A 21254-nucleotide genomic window follows, 5' to 3' on the forward strand; every position below is an offset into this window, starting at 1 on the left:
ATCTAATTCTTCTTAGGGGTGATGGCAGGGATGGAATGAGATGATCCAGGTAAGGCACTTATATATTGATATTGATGTTATTATATTGAATAATAGAAGCAGTTATTCTTATTACTACTTTTGGCCCCATGTGGCCATTTCAAGGTTTGGCAGAAAGCAGGGATTCTCTAGACAAGGGGTTAGGGTAACAGCACTAGTTTCTACGAACTAGATGATCATGACAAACCTTTCTTAGGGTTTAAGAAAATTCTCACAAGACTTTCTAAGTTTTCTCTGTGAACTCTTCCTCCTGAATCATTGCCAGACGCTAAGTATTGCTACCATTACACCAGTATCCAGGCAAGAAAGATCGGGTTTTAAAGGACAAGTAGATACTGCCAGTGCCATTGTCATAAAGGAACCCTGGATCCCAGGAGAAGACATGCACGTTGCCATGATGGATGGGGAGTCTTTGGAACTAGAACAGCCAGGAAGGGGCTGTTAGAGGTGATAAGTGGAGTAATGTCAGGGGGAACTAGATTGGGAAACTCCAGAGCAGGTTGCCCCAAGCATCACGTTATCTAGTCAGCCTCCTTTTTTTCTCATGGGACTTTTTAATGGTCACTCATTTAACATGGGGTGGGCTGTATGTCAGTCCCCTGTGGTTATGCAGGAAACCTCCAGAGCATCCCTTACATATATTATTAGAGTAACAGGGTAGAAAAGAGAATACACAGTCTGCCCTGAGAGGGTATGAGGGGTATAGGGATAACCCCAAGGGAAACAGTCCCGGGGAATCTGTAGTTGTTACCCACCAGCACTTGGTAACCCAGAGCCTTCAGAGAGTGGAGGAGCCCGGAAAGATGACTAGCTAGTGGACGGCTTACTTCTTACACATCCCCTATACCTGAGCCTCCCACCTCCTCTCCCTCCCTAACATGGAGGTGAATCTCTGCCATCCTTCTTAGCACGTTTAGAGGGATGCTGTCTCATTTGGATTTAGATCTGGAAAGCCAAAGAGGTCACTGAACACAGTAGAAGCTGCCCTTGTATAGTTATCAAGGTATTTGTTTGTTTGCTTTTATAATTTAGGGGAAATTTTCCTTTTCATTTGGATCATTCCTTCTTGGTAATTCTGAGTCTACATAGACCCAGTGACATTTTAGTGTTAACTCTGCTGGGCTCCATGCGCCTGTGGCCTCTTAACTAAGGCATTGCCTCTTCTCATTCAGAGTAAGATGATTGGGGTTGGTATATAAGGGATGCATTTTGCTAGTCAGTAATTGTTTTAGTTATGGATGGCATTCCAGCCAAATAATAAGAGGACAGGTCAGGCCTCCTAAACAACTCTCCAGCCTGACTGTCTCCAAGAGTTTGGGGTGGAGCACCCATGAGTGTGGAATGGGCCACGTCCACCATTGTTTTACTAAGACTTTGCCTGCTCCTTGTTGGGGCCCCCTTGGCTTTTGCTTTGGCAGACGAGGTCACTGAGGCAGGACCTAATGCAGGGGGTGGGTTTTATTTTGGTTTTGGGTTAAGAGGTAACCCATTAGAGCTGGGATGGACTGTATGCCCATGCAGGGAAGTGGGAGGAAGATGCAGAGTAGAAGAACTTGAGAGCAAAGCAGAATTAACTTCTGACGGAAACAAACATCCCTGCTGTCACAGACCCTGAGACTCCAGCCCCTTGACAAAGGCTACAGAGTTCCCACTTTTCCTTAAAGCCTCCTGCCTTGTGGGGTGTTCACTACCTGTCCCTCACCCTGCTTCAGAAGGTGAAGGCTTCCTCTCAGCAAAACACAAGACATCCTTATTGGTATCCAAGTATTAAAAATTACAGCAGTAGTTATTCTCACGATTCTCAATATAGGTCAAGCTCTGTGCTTTATGTGACACTGTCTCATTTCATTGTCACGACATCCCCCTGGGGTAGGTACTATTATCCTCCCCACTTTGCAGATTCATCCAGCCAGACATTTTTGAGTGTCTGTTAGGTACCAGGCACTGAGGAGATAAGGCAGGGCTCTTTGGCGTATTTCCCCCCTTCATTAGGCAGAACTGTAAAACAATTCCAATCTTAGCCTTTTTCTGGTGCAGAGGAGAGTGGTCATGCCATACATTTCCCAGCGACAACTTTTTCTAGAAAGGCCTTTGGTAATGGTGATGATGGTGAGAATTACTAAGTTGGCAGGATCTCTTAGGACTCACATGTTCTCAGAAGCTCAGGACTCCTCCGCAAGGTCATTCTCTTCATCCCCAAGGCTAAACAGAATAGTATTGCCTTGTTTGGGCCATTTTCATTGGGGTGTATTTTATATTTGAAAAGTTAACCATGAATGCCATGGGGGACATTTCCCCTGGTAGTTTAGTGTTATTACCCACCACCACCCCCAGCCCCATCCCCAGGAGCTGACTCAGAAACCTGAGATTTGTGGGAGCCCTAAGAGGACTTACTGAGCACATCGGCTAGGTAGAAGACGGCTCAGTTTCTATAATTATGTAGGTTGCTCATCGGCTCTGCCAAAGGAGGATGTGTGAAGTTCATTGTTTTGTTTTGTTTTTTTCAATTAATTTTTATTGGAGTATAGTTGCTTTACAATGTTGTGTTAGTTTTTGCTGTATGGCAGAGTAAATCAGCTGTACGTATACACATATCCCCTCTTTTTGGATTTCCTTCCCATTTAGGTCACCCTCAGAGCATTGAGTAGAGTTCCCTGTGCTATACAGTAGGTTCTCATTAGCTATCGATTTTATACATAGTAGTGTATATATGTCAATCCCAATCTCCCCATTCATCCCAACCCCCACCAAAAGACCAGAACTTTCTGAGGATGTTTTGAAGCTGACCCATCTCTTGGGCACAGGGAGTTTCAGCTGCCTAATGAAATAGGCCATCCAAATACCAGAGAAGTGGTATCCAAAAGACACAGTGTACCCAAAGCCAAGGACAATACTGATTAAGATCAATAGCCTCTGCCTCCAGATTGCTGCCAGATGAACAAATAGCAGTGTGTGCAGTCCAAGCATAATTTCACACGGGCAGCCTCATTCACAACTTCGGAAGGCTGGAAGCCATCAGGGCGGCAGGGTTCCATGGGCTGGACAGGGATCAAAAGGGTTTTCAGTGGGGGTTTATGTCACCAGTTGGTATCATTATTCCTGGTCGGGGGAGACCTTTGGGGAAGTAAAAGACATTGGGTCCAGAGGCACCAGACGCAGATGTTAGCTGAATAGGAAGAAGTTAGGAAGAGATGCGAGCCCGTCCAATGGTTGTCTCTGGGTATTGGTCTCAGATTAAGTTGGTTTCCAGAATGAAGGAAGTCCCGATGAGAAAGTTAATGCGTTTCCCAAACAGAACTTTAATTCTGTCACAAATCATTCCCTTGACTTTTTGATGAGTGAGAATGGGTGGATACCAAGAGTATGTTAAGGATTGAGACTAACACCCCAGCTCACACTGCCAGCTAGATAATGGGGTAATGAATATTGTTGACATCTTTTTCCCTTGCTGGAACTCTCAAGATAATCTTACAGCTCTGAAACCCAGCTCCTGTTAAAGAGACAGAGCAGTCCTCTCAGTGTTTTGCTCAGGTGGCTCTCTGGCTACCCTAAATATATCATTAATATAAAATGAGAGGAAAAAAGTATGCTTTTTTTAGGTGCAGTTTTGTAAATCACATCAAACCATTCCTGAAAGCAAGTAGGGTATAAGTGATAATTAAAGTAAAACAATTTAGAAGTGGGACAAGAACAAGCGAAGGAGAACACTAGGTGGTGCAAGAAATTAGTCAACGAAATGGACAGCCAGCAGCACTTCACCAGCTTTCTCTCCAGAGAGACTTACAGGGCTTCCAAGAGGCAAAGCGGCGATTGGATTCTTTGGTTCTTAGGGGCTTTTTCTAGATGTTGTCTTCAAATTTGAACTTACAGCTTTGAGACCAAAGGAAAAGACAAATCTTCTTGAAGTCTGGTATATCATACTGAAATTCTAGACTCATTCATAAGAAGATAGTTTGTGAACAGGGCTATACTGGTAGAGAGCAATATAATGGAGCAAGAGGTATGTTTTCTTGCCACAGCTGGAACTGCTCCCTGAGTTTTGTGATTATTTGGGGAATGGGAAAGTGGGTCCACTCCCTAAATTAGGGATGAAGAGTGTGAACTTCCTTTTCTTATAGTCAATATAGTTGATCTGACAAGAGGGCAAAAAATGTGGTATTATTTGTGTGCACCAAAAAGCTACTTTTCCTTAAAATGTCTCTACGTTATCCTGACATACTCCCTGACGTCTTCATCATTGTGTCCATTTCTTATAGACCTTCTGGACCTGGTCATATTAGCTACTTTATATTGGGTATGAATCTTCGTGCACCAGTCAGGGGAGAAGAAGCTACGACTTTATTTGCTTTAAATCAACTTAAATCTAAGACCCACAATTCAGGCCCGTGAGAAGTTCTATACCCCAGGGTTGTAAAAAGGTCCCTGGCTTCCCACAGACAGCACCAAATCAACAGGGAGAATCCTTGGATGGTGGATTCCACGTCTATACTGTTTAGCTTAGGGAAGTCCATTGTCTTAGAGCACCTGACCCCTTCAGGTCAAAACAGCCCTGCTGGTGGGGGTGGGGGTGTGATGCTGGAGCCTGAGATATCTGTGGAGGCTGGAGAGCCTCTGATGAGATTGGAGACCCTCTGATGAGATGCAGCCTTTCTAGTTGCAGTCATCCTCCCAAAGATCTCCCAGGAGTGCTGAAAGGCAAACAGGGCCCTATGCCCAGGGCTGAGATAACAACCTCTCTCGGGTCTCATCACCTCCCCGAAGTGTTGCCCTAGGGAGGCATGAGGGGCTCTGGTACTCAGGGCTAAGAAAACAGCAGAGCTGTCTTAGCTTAGTTTCTTCCCAAACCAGACCCTGAGCCACATTTGGGTCCAAATGGTTTATTAAAGGAAGTACTCTCAGGATCAACCAGTAAGGGAATTGCAGAAGCAAAATAGGAAAGAGGAAAAAACCCAGCACGAGTGATTTCAACTGAACTCCCAGACTCAGCCTGATCCTGTGGGGTGCTGGGAAGTGTAAATTACACCTCAAGAAACAGGAGTTGGGCTTTTGTACTTCCACACCCATCAGTCACTGGCTACAGCCAACCCTGGGGTGGGCATGAGGGAACCAAAACCTAGGCATTTTTTTTAGCTCTTCCCATGGGCAAGATGGTGCCCATGCCCAAGGGGCAGTCCTGTGAAGGTGGCAGGTGCCAGCTCTCAGCAGCAAAGCACACCTGTAGAAGCTGATTGGTAAAAGGATACAAGGAGACCTGGGTGGGGCACCAGTAGTGATCACTGCAAGAACCATCCCACAGCCATTGCGTCTCCTCTGTAAAGTGGTATCACAGCCAGCTGCCTAATACTGTTGCCCTGAGAAAAAAAGAAAACGAGGGAAGGTCTTTCTTTAAATGTTTATCTGAAACGGTATCCATAGAAACGCATCCCAAGTACTATTTTGTTCGAAAGAGAGCCTGTAAAGGCATGCTAAACTTAATGTGTTCATATCCCTGGGCCGAGTCCCAAAAGTAACAGGACAATGTGCTATTTATTACTAATCATGTGATATTTTACTTAGCGAAAAGCAAGAGCTTGATGGTCCTTCACACCGGAGATGCAGATGTTTTAAAGTCTCATTTGGCTTTGTGGAAAAACATCCATCCTACTGAGGAGAAATGAAATCCAAAGTTCTTGAAAAATCAAATAGAAAAGAATCATGAGTCTGTTCAGTGGGGAGATAACAAAGGTTTCTAACCAGAGAACCCACAGGGGTAAGGGAGAGAGAGTTTGGAAGGCTAACCCTGGGGAGATGCTCTTTTGAGACGCAGATGCTCTATGAACTCAACAGGTAGAAGTCTAAACAGGGAGAGAAAAGGATGGATAGAGGAAGTCTTAGAATTCTCTTCAAAAACATCATAGGAGGGCTTCCCTGGTGGCGCAGTGGTTGAGAGTCCGCCTGCCGATGCAGGGGACACGGGTTCGTGCCCCGGTCCGGGAAGACCCCACATGCCACGGAGCAGCTGGGCCCGTGAGCCATGGCCGCTGAGCCTGCGCGTCCGGAGCCTGTGCTCCGCAACGGGAGAGGCCACAACAGTGAGAGGCCCGCGAACCGCAAAAAACCAAAAAAGCAGAAAGAAACATCATAGGAGAGGGTACAGAAGGAAGAGAGAATAATGCCCAGTAGATGTTTGATATAGGAATATAATTTTAAGCCTTCATTACACAGGATTAAAATAGATGAATGTACAGAGACCATGGTTGGTACCCAGAAGTCTGAATCAACACACTGGACCCAGATCTGGAAGCCCATCACATTACCAAGAAGCCAAAAAATATTGCTTTATACTTGACTAGGCCCAATAATGGGCCTTTAGATTCCTTTATGGGTTTTTCTTTAAGGTGTATGAATTTGGGGAATTGATTTTTAAAGGCAGTAGTGTGCTTTGTAAATAAAGGCAAAAATGCGAATTAGAGACTATGTGTAGTTTAAATTACTCCTCAAAACCAGCCCAGCCAGAAAAATGTTATTATCTTGTTTTATAGATGAGAAAAGCAAGTCTTGGAGAAATTAATTAATTTTCCCAGGCTCTGGTTTATTAAGTGGAAGAATGAATACATTTTAGCCTTTATCCCTTCCACCTGCAAACAGACATTTGTTGAACACCTACTGTGTGCTTATTCTGGACACTGAGGACCAAATGATTATTTAAGCCTATAGCTATCTGATCCTGGAGAACATTGTTTTTCCACCAGAGTCTAGTGACAAAACTCATTTAAATCTGAGTTCATGGAAAGTTGGATTAGTCTGTGATTATGCAAGATGGTAAAGAGATTGGCATGGGTTGGAGAGGGTATGGGAACACACACAAAAAAAAGGCACGAAGACTTAATGCTAGATTTATAGGCTTAGTGGGGAGGATCCAAACCGTTTTGCCTGATACTTTAAAAAATAATAACAATAGAAACAACAACAAAAATAATAACAAACTTTTATGGCTGCATTTTCTGATTATAAAACTTCTAAAAAAAAGTAGAAAGAAGCAAAACACATTCTCAGTGTTACAAACCAGAGATAATGACTGTAATTATTTTAAAGGATGTTTTTGCAGTCTTTTAACCCTTTGGCTCCTTAAATTGTTTTTCTTTGGTTTTGGTTTTGAAGTTTTATATGATATGTCTATGTATGGTTTTCTTCATATTTATCTGGTTTGGGACTTAGTAAATCTGTAGGTTGATGTCTTTCATCAGAAAACTTTCAATTATTATCTCTTTACATATTGGTTTTGCTCCATTCTCTCTCTCTTCTTCTGGGATGCCAATTACACGTATTAATTAACCTCCTCACTGTATCCTTACATTTTCCTTACATTTTTCACCTTTTTGAGTCTTGGGGTTTGTTCTGAATCTTTTCTTTGAAGTTATCTTTCAGTTTGTTAATCCCCTTACACTGTATCCGGTTTGCTATTAAACTCAGCCACTGAATTTTTACTTTATGTCATTATAACTTTTTGAGTTCTAGATTTCTCCTTTGGCTATTTTTTAAGGTTTTCAGTTTTCTACCAAAGTTCTCAATTTTGTCTTTTATTTCCTTGAATATATTCAGTCTATTTATTTTTCAGTAGTGTCAGACAACTACATTATCTGAATCCTTTATGAATCTGTTTCTAATGTCTGCATTTCTCTTGAATTTCAGCTGTGCAGTCTCACCTTCCATTGAACCCTCACTTGGAAGCATCATTCAGCTCAACCCTGGTGACATTTCATGAGCATAACTTAAAACCAAATAAATAGTTCTCCATTCTAAGATTTTAGCAAGTTTAAGGTGCACCGTTGATTTAATTATAGCTGTTCTGGGGATTGGGAGTAAAGAAATATTACAGGAAATGTAGGCATGTGACCTGATTTCAGACACATCACGTTATAAAGGAATAGGCATTTAAGAATTATAGAAATATGGCAGAATTCCTCAGCCGTGGGCAGACCTGTTTGGATATCTTGAGTCCGTTTCCCTTTAAACCTTCCTTTAAAGCCTCTTCAGTGAGAGGAAGAAAGAACCTGAATTGTCATGAGGCTTTATTACCTCCAAGTGCTCGAGAACTCTCCAATGTTCCTGCCAGTTAAACGCACATGAAATGTAACAGAAATAGGATCCAGGAGAATCCTGCACGTAGGAGATCATGGAGTGGGAGCCAACTGGACCAGGAAGCTACTTACTTCTAAGAGGAGAAAAATGCAATGATTAGGCTTACAGTAGAAGCCTCTTCTTGCCTTCCGCTGAGACTGATGTGGCTAGAGGCTAGTTCGTTTCCTTTCAGTATTCCAAGATGGGTCTTAAGTATCACCCGATCGTTCTTGGCCATGAGCTCTAGCAAGCAAAGCTCAAAATGGATGAGGAGCTACACTTGAATTACACAAATCATAGCCCTTTGATATAGCCTAACAGGCCACAGATTCAAGTGTCTGCTGGAGCCAGGCAGCTGGTCGCTGGGGGCCTGTGGCCGAGGCAAGGCTGTGTGGTCCAGTCCAGGCAGGGAGCTCCTCCCCACACCAGCTGATTCTTGCTGTGTGAGCATACAGACCCAGGGTTTCCGGAACTGAATTTTGTCAGAAGCCAGGAACACAGATTTCTGTGAGAAATGCCCTGATTTTTATGTTGACAGTGAATTCCATTTTCTAAAACTTGCATGTATAACACATGTTTTGGAGATGATTGAAGTCTGTGGGCTTTTGCTGGTTGTTTCTGGGCTACATGTTCAGCATTGAATGAGTCTGTACTATAGGAAGGTGGCCCCATGACTGAAGCAATATGGAATGCTTGCTCTCGCGCCATAGAGGGGTTCCTGGAAATATAAGCACTGGGGGACTTTCTGAGTCCACTTGAAGCTTCAGAAAAGTGCATTGCCCTCACTATACCATTTCAGTATTGGTTTTTTTTTTGGTTTTTTTTGCGGTACGCGGGCCTCTCACTGTTGTGGCCTCTCCCGTTGCGGAGCACAGGCTCCGGACGTGCAGGCTCAGCGGCCATGGCTCACGGGCCCAGCCGCTCCGCGGCATATGGGATCTTCGCGGACCAGCGCACGAACCCGCGTCCCCTGCATCAGCAGGCGGACTCCCAACCACCGTGCCACCAGGGAAGCCCGCATTTCAGTATTTTTTTAAACAGCTCACTCAGTGAGGTCCTTTTTTGACACTTAAAATGGGGCTTTGGAGTCAACCCTCAGGGAAACTGCTCAAAGTACATAGCCCAAAACACACAGAGTGTCATTGAGATCATCTGTCATGTGATCTACAGGCAGTCTTAGAGCAGACAAACCAGAAACTTGGACAATATTAGCAACCTTGCCAAATTGCACAGAGGAATATTCATTAATTTTTCATTCTCAAATATTGTAGAAGTATTATATGAATGGACATTAATTTCTTGCCTGGAGGCAAGCGAGTAAGTTGTTTGAAAGGTAACTGGGACATTTATGGGAAGTAAAGCATGTCCAGTGCATAATTGTATTGCGTGAGGAATGAACCTGTGTCTTAGAAAAAATGATTAAAAAGAGACTAGGGAGGCTGATAGAGTGATTGGTACCCAAACTCAGTAATTAAAGGTTGAATTCTTCAGGGGACTTACTCTGTGTCCTTAGGCAAGTAATATTCAGTAATTTGCCATAATCCATTTGAGAAAAATATGTTATCTAGCTGATAGAATATTTCCAGGATATATCTAATATCCTGTTCAGTGCTTAGAATAGCTGGTGATGCCAATTTTACTCTAAGTAGCTGTGCAACATGAATTAGAGAATAGAGGTATCTTTGTAATGAATATTGTTAAATGTTTAGATGGAACGTTATATTTGGAGATCAAGGGAATTTGTTGTATCTCTGAATTTATATTGTCCTCTAGTGTTCTTTAATTACAACTTCTAACACACTAATGTTCCAGCAGATGAAATATAAAATCTAAATTTATATATGTACTCGTTTCGAATCTGTTCTACTTTCTGGGTACAACACAAATAGGAAACTGAATAGTCTGGTTTAATTGCCTGAGCTTTAGGGAACGAAGGAGATGATATTACAACACTGAAAACCAATAACCCTTGTATACTGATCATAAAAACTTAGGCAAAATGTGTATTTTGTCCAGGCCTGGCCATCTCCCACAGTTTGAGAAACAAACGAACATGATTATATGAGAGACCGTCGTAGTGTCAAATTTATTTGTATCTGGGATGAAACACTTCTCAATTTAAGAATAAATCGTAAAAGCAAGGGGAAGATATGTCTAAAGCATGCATTTTTCTATTATGAGTTTTCTCTTAGTAATTCCTTTGAGTACCATTGTTCGCAGGTTCTGTATCACTGCGTTTTTAATTCAATGGGACTTGAAAAGATTTGATGCTAAAATGGAATGCTTCAGACTATTAATAGCTCTCCTTTCCTTTCCACTTTCAGTCCTTGAAGAAAGAAACTGCTCAGACCCTGGGGGCCCAGTCAATGGGTACAAGAAAATTACAGGAGGCCCTGAGCTTATCAATGGGCGCTATGCAAAAATTGGCACCGTCTTGACCTTCTTTTGTAACAACTCCTATGTTCTTAGCGGCAATGAGATGAGAACTTGCCAGCAGAATGGAGAGTGGTCGGGGAAACAACCCATCTGCATAAAAGGTAACTTGCAAATAATTTTGAAGTCTGTAGAAATAGATGGAGTTGCTGGGCATTTTGGTAGCTCTCATACATGTTTTTGAGCCCCTGGAAAAATGCCTTCTCTCTTAAGTTCTCACTGGAACCATACATTACTTTTAGGTTGGAAATCATCCATAAAACATTTGCTTCTTTTTTGAACTGCCGAAGGACCTGCTTATCCTAATCACAATGACTTGATGTGATCAAGAAGAGTGATGTAGTTAACAGAGCAGTTTAGGAAAGATGACAAGGCTGAGTTTTATACATGCAAACCCAAGCATAGATTTGAAGCAATTAAAATGCATTTATATGGCTACATTTATCTACTCTCTATGCCATATTAAATTAGTGCAAGAAATAAAAGAACGCAATAGACACATCATCCCTGCCGGCCTATGTAGAGGGAGGTTTGAGATGTTAAGATGTTTAAAAGTATCTTAAAAAGACAGTAAACCCTTGAACATTCAAAGGAGAGTTATAGAACAAATGAGTGGTGTATATTCCGAGAAGGAGTGAAATAGAGATGATTGCATGTAGCAGAGAGCACTGGAACCTGTCTGGGAAGCAGGGAAGGATTTATAGAGGTAAAGAGGAGTTGGGATGATATTCCAGTTAGAAGACAAAGGGAAGGTGGTGTAGGCAGAAGTGAAAGAATCATGGTAAACAAAAAGTGAATCAGTCCTGAAATCTGGGAGGTACATTTTAAAAGGTAGTTGGGGGCCAGAACAAATGGAACGTTGCATAGGGAAGTTTGGACCTTACCGCACTTGAGAGTGGGCATGCATAGTTTCTTGCTGAGTTGATTTCCTAGTTGCTCCAGGTCGACAGCCCCTCTCCTTTTGGTGGCAGGTCACAGTTATCTAGCTGTTTCCTGGGAAGTAAAGCATCTCCTTGGCCTAGATTATCCAGATAATTGCTTCAATCCTCCACTTTCCCTTCTGAGTGTTTGTCAACAACCTGAATCATGGGAAGAGGAACGAAAGAAAGATTTGTGAAAGGAAGAAATCACTTTAGACTTTAGCCAGGAGCAAGCTTCATCCTCACCAGCACAGACTCTGCTTCTTGATTTCATTAAGTATGGAAACGGTGTTGCATATGTCCTTGGAGATTTTTGTCAACTCTTCTCTTACAAATTAATACAAGCAGAGTTCCCTAGGTTGCTAATTAGACGAATGTTGGCTGCTTGATTGGGAAAGTGAGATGGGAAGGATTCCTTTTCACTTGTGAAGAAAGAGAGACTTCAAAAAAATTAAACTGGGCTTTGAGTTGCCCTCAAAGGACCTTTAGGAGCCTTAGTTGCAGCACATGGAGGAATCAGTTACTCAAGATTTATTGATGGTTGACACTGCTGTCTGGCTTTAAATGAGAGCCTTGTGATTCACTATGCTGGGCTATATTTTAGAACCTTGACCTTGGCTTTTATTCTGTATTGATTAAGTTCGCCAATACTATCTATGTGAACAGATAATCCTAATCTATTAATTATCATTGTTTCATATCAGCTGGGGGGAGCATCTCTGCAGAGGTGTTTATTCTACTTGGGTTCTTCAAAGGGGGTTGCCAATTTAGATAAAACTCAGCATGCTCTTTTGCTAAGCGAGCTGTCCAAGTCTGGCTAATGTATCTTACCTTTGAAAGCCTGAGGAATGTGCCCAGGTCTCCAGAAAGGGTGGTCAGGTATGAATCTGAACTGAATGATGTGAACAGTTAATATGGAAAAGGATTATGCAGCATTGTTTTTTTTTTTTTTTTTTTTCTAGCCTGTCGAGAACCAAAGATCTCAGACCTGGTGAGACGGAGAGTTCTTCCAATGCAGGTTCAGTCAAGGTGAGGTTGAAACACCTGAACTCTGCTTTAAAGGCGAATGAACGTTCCTCTCCCACCTCCTTTCCCCACTGGTGTTTGGCCAAAGACAGTCTGAGGTTTCTTAGGGACACTCAGTGCTGACTGGCCAAGGAAGAATAGGGCTCGTTAGATGGAGGCTTATTAGCCAGCTGCCTTTAGCCAAGAGGTAGCAACTGTTGGAAGATGCACAGATTTCATTGGATTGTGGGAAAGTAAGTGGTGGTGGGAAGCCAGACTTTAAGACGGTCTTTGAGGAACTGGATTTTAATACTCGAGTCTTCCTGAAATTACTACGTATTTATTATGCAGCCAGCTGTGGCTTAGGAAGATGTTCTTGGTAGTGACCAATCAGATGAGGCAGGCTGGTGGGGCCAGGAACCGGAGATGAATGACTTGCCCCTGAGGAGGGATGTGAGGCCTCAGGGATACCCACCCAGCGTTTTTCCTGGAAAGATAGAGGTGGGGACCCCTGGTGGCAGCTGTGGAACCTTACACCCATGGCTCCAGAAGGAACCTGCTTCCACTTGATTTCAACGAGGCTTAGTGCCTGGTTTCCTTCAGTTCCCTGCTTAGTTTTTACCTGGCAGAGAGACCTTCCAAGACCATCCTTTTAAAAATAGCAACCCCGGGCTTCTCTGGTGGCGCAGTGGTTGAGAGTCCGCCTGCCGATGCAGGGGACACGGGTTCGTGCCCTGGTTAGGGAGGATCCCACATGCCGCGGAGCGGCTGGGCCCGTGAGCCATGGCCGCTGAGCCTGCACGTCTGGAGCCTGTGCTCCGCAACGGGAGAGGCCACAACAGTGAGAGGCCCGCGTACAGCCAAAAAAAATAATAATAAATAAAAATAGCAACCCCACCTCCACCCTGACCGCTGAGCTGACTTCTTTAGCCAGCGCTCTCTGACCTTTACAGAGCTCTCCAGTTTTCACCTTGGCATCCATCTCCACCTGTTGTCCTACTGACATTTTGTTCATTTATTTGTTCAATTTCTGTCTCCCTGTACCCCACCAAAAAAATGTGAAAGTTATAAGTGCAGAAACATTTTCTGTTTGGTTCACTGAACTTCTAGTTCCTAGAACGGTGCCTGCCACATGGTGGACACCCTCAAAATATTGAATGAATGAGTGAATGAATGAATGGATTGGATCAGTTGGTTCAAGACCTGCTGTCATCTCTCTTTAGCACTGGGTATTCTTGGGCAAATTCCTAAGCTTACTGAGCCTTTAGTTCCTCTTTTGAAAAATAAGGGTGATCACAATAACATTTGTCTCTGGGGACTGTTAAGGATTAAATGCAAGGCAAATAGCTAGCATTTACTGGGTGTTTGCTCTGTGCCCGTTACAATTCTGAGTTCTTTACATATATTAGCTCATTTAATCTTCACTACAACCTCTGAGGTAAGTATTATTATTACCATTTCATTTTAGATTTTATTACTTTTTATTACAGATGGGGAAACTGAGGCTCTGAGAGGGTGAGGAACTTGCCCAAGGTCACATTGCTAGAGGAAGGAGCAACCCAGGATGTAAATCCAGGGTCTTCAGGGGCTGCTCCCTGATGCATGAAGCTTGAACTAAGCCTTATATAAAGGCCTTAAAAACACCTTGCACCTATGAACACCTGTAAGCAGTATCTATTGCTTTTAGAAATGGTAACAATGAATCCCAGTGACTGGAGCTGACCCCAAACAAGTGATCTGAAATATTCAAAGTTCAGGATATTCCTTCATCTCTCACTCTGCCTCTGGCTCTCATTCCATTTCCTTTTCGGGCAAGGCATTTCCTTGGGGACAGTGGCAGTGGAATCCAGTATTTCTACCTACCCTCCTTTCTGACCTTTGTGATTTACCTGGGGCTGGACTCTCCGGTAAGTATTCTTCCCAAGGAGACATCTTGGAGAGGAGGCCCAGAGCTGTTAAAAAAGACATATATACACTACCAAACGTAAGGTAGATAGCTAGTGGGAAGCAGCCGCATAGCACAGGGAGATCAGCTCGGTGCTTTGTGACCGCCTGGAGGGGTGGGATAGGGAGGGTGGGAGGGAGGGAGACGCAAGCGGGAAGAGATATGGGAATATATGTATATATATAACTGATTCATTTTGTTGTGAAGCTGAAACTAACATACCATTGTAAAGCAATTATACTCCAATAAAGATGTTAAAAAAAAAAAAAAAGACCACCACTGGGCTTTGCATTTTGTAAAGCGGTTGTAATGGGGGCTTAGGTGACAAGGTGCCAGGTGTCTCATGTAGATGAGAAAGCAAGCCTAAAACTTGGTTGTAAATATCTTTCTGGAAGATACGCTGCTGAGTGGGGATATGATGGTCTCCAGCAGCCAGGCTCACCCAGGAACCCCCAAAGGCAGCGCAAAACCTTCAATGGCCAAAAGCTGTGTTTGTTTGCAAGTCCAGAAGCTCCCTGAACTGCAGACCTGGTTCTAAACTTGAGCTAAAGATTTGTTGGATGAAATCAATGTGGATGGAATGTTTGCTCTGAGCACAGCACGGTACAGACACGTGAAACAGATATCTTACGATGGATTGGCATGGCAGGGAAACCAGGGTGGGAACCATGACTGCCCTGTGTTGCCTGGGGTACTGTCTTAGCTTCCTGTGTGCCCTTCAGCACTCCTACCTACCTCTCTGGGCTTCCTTCCTCCATTCATTAAATGGGATGAAAACACTGATTCCTAAAGGAACTCTAACTTGTCACTTAATAGTCATTATGCACTGATATAAAATGAGCACAAGTTGTGTAGTGTGCATAGCTCTCTCCCAAGAATCCCAGAGTGGTCTCTGGGTGCTTCAACTTCGGGGCTCATTTAAAAGACCTTTTCACATTCGCACACAACGCTCCTTATTTCTCCCAATCAATGTGCTCTGAGAGAAGGTTTTATTCTCTGAGGTGGACTAATTACATCTGCTAATTGCTAAATCAATTCCTAATACTGCCCCATTATGATAATGGTTAGAGAAAAGCAGCCGCTTGGATTTCTCCCCTTGAAATTAACTTCCTTTTTTGTTTAATTTCACTATTAATTTTTGTGTGTGTGCATGTCTAGCATAGCTTTGGATAGCAGCTATTATGTCAGATATTATGCTCTTTGGTTAAAATTCAGAGCAGCTGGAGGCATGCCAGAAATGGAAATGGAGGAATAAATTGAAGGTTGAAGTGTGCAAAAAAATCTGCTCAGTGGTAGAAGAGGCATTCATGTGTATGTGTGTGTGTGTGTGTGTGTGTGTGTGTGTGTGTGTGTGTATGAGAGAGAGAGAGAGAGAGAGAGGTGTGAGGGGAGAAAGGGAGAGAGACACACAGAGGATGAGATAGCTGTTTTCCCTTCCTCTGTAAGGAATGGGCTTGGATACTAAAAGAGCCACAATGACTGTCTCTGGCCCTCCTCTCTCTCCGGGCCGCGTGCTCCGATGTAGGGAGACGCCATTACACCAGCTATACTCATCAGCCTTCAGCAAGCAGAAGCTGCAGGACTCCTCTACCAAGAAGCCAGCCCTTCCCTTTGGAGACCTGCCCCCTGGGTACCAATACCTGCACACCCAGATCCAGTATGAGTGCATCTCACCCTTCTACCGCCGCCTGGGCAGCAGCCGGAGGACATGTCTGAGGACTGGGAAGTGGAGTGGGCGTGCCCCGTCCTGCATCCCTAGTGAGTCAATGCCTGTCCTTGGTCTAGAGCAGCTTAGATCTCCCATTGCTGCCTATGAAAAGCCACTGACCCTACTGAAGACTTTTTTGGGAAAAACTCCTTGTCCAGAAGAATGGCCCTCTAACACTTTCCCTAGCTTGGTGAAGTCTGAAATTCCACAGTTAGCGCTTCCTTCCTTTGGCTTAAACTTATTCCCCAGGAGAAATGAACTCGTTAAATCTTAGACGAAGTTTTTGGGAAGGGGGGCATACTTTTTGTGGATAATTCTTTCATATTTACTTGGAGAAAAGGGACAGAGCAGTTATTAAACACCAAGTGGGGAGGGGGCTAAAGGTGCTAGAGGGCTTCTGGTGATATCTCCTTGGCTACCCTGTCTAACCCAGTTTTCGTTCTCATCACCCAATGGTATTAATTAGGCTATTGTTATTAATTAGATTATGAGGTATTGATTACTCACAAGGTTATAATGATGATGACTGCAGTAATACATGGAAGTGTCTGGAATAGGGTCTTGCACATACTAAGCTACCCCCATCCTCTTTGTCAAAGAAGAAGAATATGGCTTAGTTCGAGGTGGTCATCTTTATAGCAATAGTCATGATATTTGAATTTAGCTGTTTATATACATCATCTCATCCACTCTCCTCAAGAACCCTAGGAGACAGTTGTGATTACTGTATCCATTTTGCAGGCAGGAAGACTGAGACTGTAAGAGATTAGGCAACTTGCCCAGTAAGTGGCTGGGATGGTAAGCCTCCAGTCGTAATCCTAGACTTTATAGTCAACCATGTCAAGGTGGTTGATTAATGTTTAAAGGGAAAAGAAAAACGGGTTAGATGCTCTGTGGTCTTGACATCCATAGGGTCCACCTTTCCAGATTTGTGCTCTGTTGGGTGACTGACACATTCCCCTTTGGATGGGAAGGTCTGAGTTTACATTACTGAGCTGGTGCTTTCTCCATAGTCTGTGGGAAAACTGAGAACGTCACTGCTCCGAAGACCCAGAGGACACGCTGGCCGTGGCAGGCTGCCATCTACAGAAGGGCCGGTGGGGTGCACGGGAGCAGCCCGCACAAGGACACGTGGTTCCTCGTCTGCAGCGGTGCCCTGGTCAATGAGCGCACCGTGGTGGTGGCTGCCCACTGCGTCACCGACCTGGGGAGGGTCACCGTGATCAAGACAGCAGACCTCAAAGTCGTCCTGGGGAAATTCTACAGGGATGATGACCAGGAAGAGAAAAGCATCCAGAGCTTGCGGGTGAGAGAGGGCTGCAGCCTGGAAACCGGGTCTCTGGCTCAGCAACTCCCAGTACTGGGCGAGCAGTGACTGTGTCGGTCCTTTGGCATCCAGCCCAGAGCCTGGAAATATTAGGCACATAGTAGGTGGCTAATATATATTGACAGATACTAGAAAGGGGCATCTAGAAAGACTATGGAGTCTTTCCCCCCTAAAATTGTTTTAAAAATAAGATAGTAGGGCTTCCCTGGTGGCGCAGTGGTTGAGAGTCCGCCTGTCGATGCAGGGGACACGGGTTCGTGCCCCGGTCCGGGAAGATCCCACATGCCACGGAGCGGCTGGGCCCGTGAGCCATGGCCGCTGAGCCTGTGCGTCCGGAGCCTGTGCTCCGCAACGGGAGAGGCCACAACGGTGAGAGGCCCGCGTACCGCAAAAAAAAAAAAAAAAAAGATAGTAACAAATATCTTCTCTCATTGGGGTCATCGAAATGTAACCACCTCTTACGTTTAAGACACTGTGCTAGGTAGGCTTTGAGGAAAAATAGAGACTCCTAATAAATTTGTAAGATTCTTCTCTTTCCCTGCCTGCCTCCCTCCCTCTCTTCCATCCACCCACTCACCCATCCAGCTCATCCATCTGTCCATCCATCCTTCCATCCATCCATCCATCCATCCATCCATCCATCCATCCATCCATCGATTGTTGAGTTCCCACAGCATGCCATTTGCTGGGAATACATACAGAACGGAATAAGGCATGGTTTTTGCCCTGAAGAATCCACAGGCTAGGGGAAGAGACAGACCGGTATATCGTGACTAGTCCAACACAATAGAATCCCTGAGTAGATGAGCCCAAATGTAGTTGAAGGAATAGAACACATCCGTGAGAATGTTACGGCATATCACAGATGTAAGCTCCTGGAGGCCCCCGTCAAAGAAGATGATCAGCAAGGATGGGGACAATCAGGAGAGACTTTGTGGAAAAAGTCTGTGGACCACCCTGGGTGTAGCTCTATCTTACTGGCTTGAGGGTAAATGCAGTGTTTACAGTGGACCAGATGTTGCAAACTGGTAGCCTGTAGGGGTTTGTGTTTTGATAGCGCTAACATATATTTTTTTAATCAGTTATTTGCCAACATTTAAAAACCAGGAGGTTTCAGCCAGAGATCTGGAGTCTATTCTCTGGCAAAATGAGCACTTCTGCATGGCAGTGGTCAGCTGGAGCGAAGTGGCAGCTGCCCCCTCTGCATGGGGCATGCACTCCCGTTCTCTGAAACCTCACCTGTCCACTCAACTTATTTAAAACAACCTGCCAGCCAGGCGGGCGTTTCAGTTTGCAACCCTGGGAATAGAGCAGTTGCTTTCTATGATCCCTTGAGAAAAGTTTCTCTGTATAATTGTAGCTGTCTCTTAGACATTTTCTCCCAATCATTTAGCCCCGGGGCTTGCCTGTTCCTGTCACTATGGAGTTGGTCGCTCACAATTGCTGTCCATTCCTTACCTTGGTAGATTTCTGCAATCATCCTGCATCCCAACTACGACCCCATCCTGCTGGATGTGGACATTGCCGTCCTGAAGCTCCTGGACAAGGCTCGCATCAGCACCCGTGTCCAGCCCATCTGCCTGGCGGCCCCTCGGGACCTCAGCACCTCCCTCCAGGAGTCCCGCATCACCGTGGCGGGCTGGAATGTCCTGGCAGATGCGAGGAGCCCCGGCTTCAAGAATGACACGCTGCGCTCGGGGGTAGTCAGTGTGGCGGACTCGCTGCTGTGTGAGGAGCAGCACGAAGAGCACGGCATCCCGGTGAGCATCACAGACAACATGTTCTGTGCCGGCTGGGACCGCGCTGCGCCTTCTGACATCTGCACAGCAGAGACGGGCGGCATTGCAGCCGCGTTCTTCCCGGGGCGGGCGTCCCCTGAGCCCCGCTGGCATCTGGTGGGGCTGGTCAGCTGGAGCTATGACAAGACATGCAGCCACAGCCTCTACACAGCCTTCACCAAAGTGCTGCCCTTTAAAGACTGGATCGAGAGAAACATGAAATGAGCCTCAGGCCCGTCGAGAAGCACTTCCGTGCATCCTTCCGTATGTGTGTTGCCCAAGGCATCGTGGACCTGAAATGTGAATCTGCCCATGAATTTGGCTGTGCCAGGGCTTCTGATGTCAAAACCAGTGGAGGGCGAGTTGAGCTTACTTTCTGGTAGGCCACTGCCTCCCTGACTGCTGGGACCATTTGGAAGATACCAGGGCTGCTTGCAAGAACTCAGTTTCTTCAAAATAGACTACATGAATAGCAAAGCAATCCTCCCCATTCAACTGGCCCCAGTGGCCTTCCCCACCTGCCCTTCAGTGGTGCGAATGCCATGGTCAGCTGTGGTCGAGAGAGGTCTCCTCCAAGGCTCCAGCCAGACAGAGTTCCAGAGAGCCGCCTGCAGGACAGTCCCGGACAGCGGAGCCTGGCTGCGGCACTGGTGTCCGTGCACACTGCCACGTCACGGGGTGGTCCTTTTCCTTCCCAATCCCCTGTACACACTTTAATAAAACAAGGGTTGGCTTCTGACCCACGGAACGAATGTGCCATGGCTCTGATTCCTGCATGCAGCCTCTTTGAGCTACGTGTGTTGGGACCAATGGCTGGGTGGCAGCCCTTTAAGAGAGATCCTAGATTATCATTCCCAAATAATGCATAGAGCAAAGCCGATGCCATCTTTTCAATACCAGTGCTTGCAACTTGCTGGGCCTTCAGGTGGGGGAGAGGGAGGTTGGGCACCATCAGATAAGGCACAAACAGAGGAAAATACCAGGGATTTGAGGATTTCTAGTGTCCCCTCTTGTTCTTATGCTCTAGATCAAGCACAAAACCCTGCTTTGAATCTCTAGAAATCTTTAGGACCTATTTTCGTAGCATCTGAACTGGAATCACCTATATACTCACACTCGATTGAGATATGCCAAGAAACTGCAGCTTCATTCTTCTCTATAACTTCTATGGTTTTCCTTTCAAGCCCCACCCCTGGCTCCCACTGGATAATGGAGGAAAAAAAAATGAATCCAATCCAATCCCTGAAATGATCTTTTCAGGAACGTTCTCTGTTTTGGGTGACTAACTCTTTTATCCTTTCTCCCCTACCCTCACCAGTTTCCTCCTTTCCAAGATGTCCCATGGAGGCTTACGTGGCTTCTAGCCCCGGGACACACACAGTAGGACTCCTGAGTTCCTGCTGGCTCTTGGGTGTGTGTGGTGGGACTTTCTCATTCCTGGGCGTTTTGCCCGCACTGGGTGCTCGTGTCTGTAACTACTGCAACTTGTGCTGTGTTCTCGGTTTCCCTGGGGCCGGCGGTCCTCCCTGCTGACTTAGGTGCTCGTCAGGTCTCGCTGGCACTGATACTCCTGAGATCCGGGGGGACTCCGACTTGACACTGGTTTGGGTTCCTCAGCCTCCTGGCCACAGTGACAGCCTTCTCTGGTGGCTACCCAGCCTGGCTTTCAGTAACCTCCTCTTCCTCCCCTAGGGGCTTGTGGGAACTTCTTGGTCTTTTCCTCACCTCCTGAGGCCTGAGAGTCAAGGGTTGGTACATTCACTTCCTACAGACCCCAGCAGAAACATTACTCTTTCCTCCACTTATGAGAGAAAACTTTGACCCCAAGGACTTTATCCCCAAGGCGGGAGGTCACATCTGTCTTCCAACCTGCCTCCTCAATTCTGTGTCTTTACATAATTCCCTGAGCCAGAAGGGAATTTCTGGTGCTTTCTCTTTTGGTCAGGCTTTCTTGGGGCTTTCTGTAGCTCACGTCGTCCTCCTTTCACCCATCCGCTGC

The 21254-nt window shown here is 45.2% G+C and overlaps 1 protein-coding gene across 13 annotated transcripts in view; it reads left to right on the forward strand.

Moving 5' to 3' along the window:
* PAMR1 (peptidase domain containing associated with muscle regeneration 1) overlaps nt 1-20007 on the forward strand; it is a 172879-nt gene extending 152872 nt beyond the window's left edge. For all 13 annotated transcript variants that reach the window (XM_027114998.1, XM_027114999.1, XM_027115009.1 and 10 more), the window contains 5 exons: nt 10464-10676; nt 12455-12521; nt 15968-16200; nt 17164-17456; nt 18944-20007. In XM_027114998.1, coding sequence (XP_026970799.1) covers nt 10464-10676; nt 12455-12521; nt 15968-16200; nt 17164-17456; nt 18944-19480 — 1343 coding nt within the window. In that variant the 3' untranslated portion in view covers nt 19481-20007. The remainder of the gene's footprint in view (nt 1-10463; nt 10677-12454; nt 12522-15967; nt 16201-17163; nt 17457-18943) is intronic.
* The last annotated feature ends 1247 nt before the right edge of the window (nt 20008-21254 follow it).

The sequence above is a fragment of the Aethalodelphis obliquidens genome, unplaced genomic scaffold (genome assembly GCF_003676395.1).
Source record: "Aethalodelphis obliquidens isolate GAN/ISIS:26980383/991018 unplaced genomic scaffold, ASM367639v1 scaffold14, whole genome shotgun sequence".
In the NCBI taxonomy this organism is placed as follows: Eukaryota; Metazoa; Chordata; class Mammalia; order Artiodactyla; family Delphinidae; genus Aethalodelphis; species Aethalodelphis obliquidens.